General features: G+C 43.7%; 1 protein-coding gene across 3 annotated transcripts; it reads right to left on the bottom strand.

Annotated features, from left to right (window-relative positions):
* Positions 1-612: 612 nt before the first annotated feature.
* On the bottom strand, positions 613-5,671 carry LOC147433726 (scarecrow-like protein 26). Of its 3 annotated transcripts, XM_086490351.1 has the most exons (5): positions 5,242-5,671; positions 4,136-4,196; positions 3,404-3,502; positions 3,152-3,324; positions 613-2,992 (listed from the first exon to the last, which is right to left on the bottom strand). In XM_086490351.1, exons 4-5 carry the CDS (start codon positions 3,284-3,286, stop codon positions 830-832), a joined length of 2,298 nt encoding a protein of 765 aa, XP_086346477.1. In that variant the 5' UTR covers positions 3,287-3,324; positions 3,404-3,502; positions 4,136-4,196; positions 5,242-5,671; the 3' UTR covers positions 613-829. The 3 variants fall into 3 exon arrangements, with proteins under 3 accessions (XP_086346477.1, XP_086346475.1, XP_086346476.1); XM_086490349.1 differs by having other exon boundaries at positions 613-3,324; positions 5,242-5,670; XM_086490350.1 differs by having other exon boundaries at positions 613-3,324; positions 3,404-3,497; positions 5,242-5,670.
* Between the last annotated feature and the right edge of the window lie 725 nt (positions 5,672-6,396).

Here is a 6,396-nt window from a genome sequence, read left to right as displayed (position 1 = left end):
AAACTGAAATTGCATCAAAATTTGCAGAAACTTCAATCTAGTCTTTTCATTTACATAGTCAGGCACAACCACATGTAGAGCTATTGCAAATATCTCCCTAGGTGACATCTGATGCTACCCGAGCTCGAGACCAAAAACAACGACCTTCTCAACCAATTTATATTTTTCAGCACTCATTTAGTAGACCACACCCGTACATTAAAAAAAAGGGGCCTCTGCATTCACAAGGCCAACTGGACTGGGCTGGGCTGGTCAAAAATACCAGCAGATCTATCTACAAGACCTTTGAAGGAAAGCACAGAAGTACAGCCAACAGACAGCATTTCACTACGAGGACAAAACTTAAAACGGGGACCCTTTTAGGGAAAACCCGAAAGTCAGGACAGTCTAATAGAGCAGCAAAAGAACAACTATATAATTCAGAAGAAACGACTAGCACAGCTCCCTCTCCCTTATTAATAAGAATTACTTATACAGATGTATTAAGCATCTGCAATAGGGCCCAACCCGTTCCAATTAAAGGCTTGCATCAGGACATAACAAAGTACAACACAGAGCACGCACAGAAACAGCACCCAAACATACTAGTTACGAACTCTTCTACGCCAGATATTATATAGCGAACAGCTTCAAACTTCAATAACATTGTTCATAAGTCAAATATTGGACAGCACAAATGGCAAGGGCAGTCTTGGCAAGAAATCCAAACCATGGGGCAAAATAGCAGCACTATCCACAAAGTTGTAATTGCAGCAGTTATTGATAATGTACCAAGGAGAACTCCAATGTCTCTGGAAATCATTTTATGCCCAGAACAAGCTTCCTAGCATCAGTTCCACACGGAGGCAGCAAACAAGGGCTTTGCACGCCACCCCAAAAGCAGGCGGTTACTCCTTTCGTCAAGCTTGAAACCATCCTTGTATAGCCCAAGTAGTAGCCTCGCTTGGGAGAGGTTCTGAAATGACAAGGGAAGAGACTTGAATCCCACAGAGCGAACAAGTGAGCACCAGTTGTATGTCGCAAAATCTGTCCCAAGCTCAGTCTGGGCCGAGGATCCACTCCAAAACATCACGGTACTGTTGATCCGAGGTGCAAGAAAGACGCGCTCCACAAGCATCCGAGCAACTGTTTCGCTCAAGAGACAAGCCTCAAGAGAATCACAGATCGCTGAGTAGTGATGCAGAGCTTCAAAGAAATAAGAAACGACTGCCATAGCGCTGCAACCCAGCTCTTCCTCCACCAGAGTCAGAACGGTAGGGGAAAGCCTGCGCATTCCATGAAGGAAGGATGACACTGATGTAGCTGTCCTGTGTGGCATATGTGGAAGATGTAGCATGCAATTTACCACAAGGGCTTCTCCTTTGACAAGCTTTATACTTGATACACTAAACTCCTCCTCATTATTAACACGCACTATGTTAAAAATGAAAGGAAGATTAAGAGATGATGCAAAATTCTCAAGACGTTTACCCGTCTCTTGTACAGCAGCAAGCCCACGCTCTGCATGAGGCCGGAACAGAGCCGTAATCCTCAGCTGCGGTGGCCCTCCTTTTCTTGACACCAATGCTTGCATAAAGGGAGGCCATTGAATCCCTTCCATTATCTCAAAATCCACAATATGTACACTTTTCTCCCCTTCTACAGCCTCTAGAATTGCTTGGTTGGCAGTGAAATGGCCAAATTTGATATAAGGAGAGATCTCATGAAGGATCTGAAAAGCTGCAAGAAGGTCACTTTGGGGTTTATTATAGCCAATTCGGTCAAGTACATGATTCCCCTCAATCCGAGATTGCAGGCCATCACTAAAGTAGGCTGCCACTCTTTGCATTGTGCTACCGGAGAGAGAGACCAACTCCTTGAGCCGAACCAATATCACGGATGCTAGATCCATGTTCCTAGTTGCTACAGCTTCAGCACCTGCAATAAGAAGATGAACAAGGCAAATTTCACCGTAGTCCGCCTCGGACCTTGCTGCCCCGAGTGAAGATCCAAGGATGGGATTCAGCCCAAACTCTCTGGTATTGTCCTGATGTACTTGGATGCCATTATTATTATATTTGATTGGTCCAGGAGTCTGTGACGCAATGTTGTCATGAGTTTTGTTGCTAATGTTCTCACTTGAATGGTTGTTGAATTTAGAAGCTGGCTCAATAAGCACTCCACACCGCTGGCCCCCCTCATTTTTGCTGTACTGCTTGCTATTCGATTTCAATGAAAAAGCACCCGCATCAACATTCAAGACCTCTTGCATGGGCAGAGAATCTTGCCAAGTATTTTCTGCGACAGGCCCAGCAGGAAAGGGTGTTTCATGAAGATGTATTTGACTACCTCCTGACATTGGAATAGCACCATTCAAGCTCCTTTCCTCTTCAAGTACATGTTTCACAGGAGTGAACATTTCTTCTAGGCCATCAAGCTTCTTCTGCCTCTCCCATATCGCAGTGTCTTGCAATAAATGAACCTGCTCCCTTGGATCAAGCTTGGTCTGGCTCATAGCTTCATGCTCTTTATCCATGTTTGTAAAAGCCAGCTCATCCTTTCTGTGAAGGACAATCCCCTCCTCAGTTGAGGCCCCCGATGAATTCCCAGAATCAGTGGCATATGCTATATTCTGTGGAGTGGTTGGTAATGCAAATGGCAACTCCATTGCATCTGGAAGCCATCCATCTAGGTACCCAAATGCACAGTCCATATTATCGTTATCATCAAACATGAAATCCTTCAGTTGATCAAGATGACTGCCATCTGTTGAGCCAACAACTTCACTGGAGGGAGAACCATCACTGAATGCTAGAGAGCTTGTGGTGCGACTAAGGGTAGGTTTTGGGTGTGATTGAGCAAGGTCATCGCAAAAGCTGTGTACAGAGGAGCTGCTTTGAAGTAGGTGATCTTCCGTAATGTCTGAGCTACCAGTGTATGAACCCGAAAGATAGCAACCGTTCTGTCCATTTGAGACTTCATTTGTCGAAAGCATCCACCCTCTTTTAGAAAGCTTCGACATGGAAGCATAATAAGATGATGAATCATCAGTGACGGTCAGCACTCTTTCATTTTCAAAAGAGGAATGATGTCCATGACTCATAACATCATGTGTGAGGCTCACATGAGTACTTGATCGATTAAAAGTATGAGGAGGTAAGCTTGTAGCTACCTGAGGTTCAATGACCTGTGTAAATGCTGACTGCCAGGTATTTTCCTTCAGCTCATTTAATCGGTAGTGAGGACCTGGCTCTGAAAACTCAAAGGGCAGTAATTTGTTTGAGTGTAGATCACTGAGAATCTCCATTCCAGCAAGTTGACAACAAAAGTGCGACCACAGACGTCCTGCATACACATAGATTTTGTCCTTATAATGTGCATCACAAATATCCAGACTTTGATCCAGTTTTTGCCAAAAACTCACCTGTTCCAAAATCTAAAGCTGTCCACGCATGCAGGTGTGTAACGAAATCCCCCAGTAAGGGAGCCGGACCAATATGTGAAAAGAGCACAGTTGACTATCCTACAAAGTCAGCTTCAGTTTAGATTTACAGGGTGTGGGTTCACATGCATGTGTTGACTTCAAGGGGTTACCATTTTATTAATAAAATTCATTGATGCCTTCCACGCACAAAACGAAAACATCAAGGGCACTTATATCTAGTTAAACCAACTAAAAATGCCTGCAAAGGTATAGCAATAAACCCAAGCTGCTAAACCCTAAGCAAGAACAACTTACACATGCTAGATGCAGATGTTAGCCAAGACATGAGATCCGATGCGATCATCGCATACAAGTAAGAAGACAGCCAACAACAGTCAAGATCCTAGTGAAGCCCCATCATGATGAGAAGTAAGACACTGTGTGACATGAAGAAGGGCATAAAAACTACTAACAATTGAGACACACGAGTTCACTGGCAGAATACCTCCCTTAATCAGTTACTTATAAATCACACCTGCAACCACATAAATTTCAAACCACCCCGCTCATTGTGTTTGATTCCCTCTGTCACGTTCACGATAAGTAATGTCTCTCTTTGTGCAAAGAGAAGTCATCTCACTGATCTTTCTTATACAACTTTAAACGCTTTTACATGGTCGTACATACTCCTTGCTTGTTTGCACAAGAGGATCTTTTCTATGAAAAATGTACCTGTACTCAAATAAAGAATGGATGATGCTGAAAAATCTGGAATTGTTGCTGAGCGTGAGACCTGTTTGCACAAAAAAGGTCACAAGAAAGGAAATATGAGTGCCAAGGAATGACATGAAATATGATAGTATGCAATGAGGTAAAGGTCAGCAGGAAAATGAACAGCAGGAAACACTTTTGACATAAAAATCTCCAATACATGGAAGAGCATGTTGCCATTGGTCTGAAAAATAAAATTAAAAACACAAAACTACCCGAATCCAGGGGGCCAACCTGTTGATGATGGCCTTGAGTAAAATCGGATGGAAAAGGGACCCAGAAAGGAGAGGCAACCAAGATAAGTGGTCACATCCTTGATGACCTTTGGCATGCACACAGACATGATCAGCTGAAGCGTGCTCTCGATTGCCCAAACAAGCCAATTCATGACATTTAGCACAACACCCTTTTGCACTTCTTAAGAGTGGTACAGAAAATAGCACTCACAAAATACCTAGAAAGAGAGAATCAAACATTGCGAAGACCTGGAGAAGTCTTCTGCACAGGGTATGGGAAATGGCCGACTGTGACTCAATAGACATATTCATGTGATATATTCCCAACCAACAACAACAAAACTATAACCCAAACATCACACATAGGAAGTTGCGGTGAAGACTGGGTGTATACATCCAAAAAAGGAACATGCTGCAGGAATAGAACCGTCAAAGCACATAAAGCAAAACAAATGCACCATCAACATGGCTTCACTATGATAAACAAGTACAAATTGCGTAGACAGAGAATGACATGAATAGCCATCATCCGGAAAGACCAGGTAAGGCCTCCAAGAAATAGTCGGGCTTTTCTGTACAAACTACGCGCATGTGTATCGAATGAATCAATGAGTGACAAAAATCCAAAATAGGGCTTTGCTTTGTTTCACGTTTTTCCTTGTTAGCCCATGAGCAACCATTGAGAAGTTGAACATTCAACCAAATACTGCATACTTGAACCCAATTTGGACTTGTCTCAACCATAGCTAATGCTTACCAGAATGAGAGCATCCAATTAGACTTATTTATGATGCATATACACTCTTGAATCTGCAAAAAACCAGAGCTTACCTATGATTATATACAATTCAGAGCTTCGACGATGGAGAGTGCCTTAGTCGGGGTTCGCAGCATCCACAGGGATCTGAAAATCGGCCATTGTGAAAGGCAAGGACAACATTGTAGTAGACAGAAGAACAACAGAAACGAAGAACTGAGGAAAGAAGCAGAAGATAGCTACAAGCAAGCAGGCAAGAAGAAGAAACAAGAAAAAGACAACGAAGAAGCAGGAGAAGAGGAAAGAAGAGCAAGCAGAGAGCGTAGCTGCAGCAGACGAAAGAGGAGAAATGGAGAAGGAAGGAGACGACCCATCTTCGCTTGCAGAAAAGAGGCGGAGGAGAAGAGAGCGGAGGAAAGATGAAAAAAGGAAATTTGGGGCCGTGGGTATGTGTATGTGTGTGCGCGCCTGTGCGCGCGTGGGAGGGACTGGCGCGCGCAGCCCAAAGCGAGGCACTGAGAGGGAATGGAGAGAGAGAGAGAGAGAGAGAGAGAGAGAGAGAGAGCGCTTTTGGTCAGCGCGAGCGAGCAAAGGGAAATGTGGGCCCTTCTGGCCGGCCATCCGGGCGGCCATGCCTGCTCGTTTGGGTCCCCCCCCCTTCCCCATTCCCTATGTCTCGCTCTCTTTCGAATGCCACCTCTCTCTTCATGAAACCTCATCTTCTTCTTTCTCTCTCTAGGCTCTACAGAGTGTACTCTTTATTCTAGAATAAAATTGGCCCTCCAGCCTAATCACTCCAAGTTTCCAACCTAGCTATCTCTCTAACCCACAATTTTCCCTTTAGCCCCACAAACAAAATTTCTTCTAATTAGACCCATAGTCTCCCTTTCCTTTAATTAATTTCTAAATCCCCCACTAATAGAGTCTCTCTTAATTTTCTAAATCCCTCACTAATACTCTCTCTCTCTCTCTCTCTCTCTCTCTATATCTCCACAATAAAAAACAAAAGAGTCCCCACATTGTCATTGCCTCATGACTCATTGCCATAATTGGAAATAGCAATTCTCAATGCCTAGACTTTAGACTATAGACTATACACTCTATGCTTCTATTTTTTAATTATGGCCTTGCTTCTTTCCTCTAAAAATGGCCCCTCATTGGCCTTCAATTTACCCAATTGGGCCTCTCCACCTCGCTCACGAGAACATGCTCCCTTGATACTTATATAT

Source organism: Adiantum capillus-veneris, chromosome 19 (assembly GCF_014529385.1).
Source record: "Adiantum capillus-veneris isolate H3 chromosome 19, ASM1452938v2, whole genome shotgun sequence".
Classification (NCBI taxonomy): Eukaryota; Viridiplantae; Streptophyta; class Polypodiopsida; order Polypodiales; family Pteridaceae; genus Adiantum; species Adiantum capillus-veneris.
The sequence above is the reverse complement of the archived record's forward strand: the minus strand, read 5'-3'. Positions and strand labels throughout refer to the sequence as shown.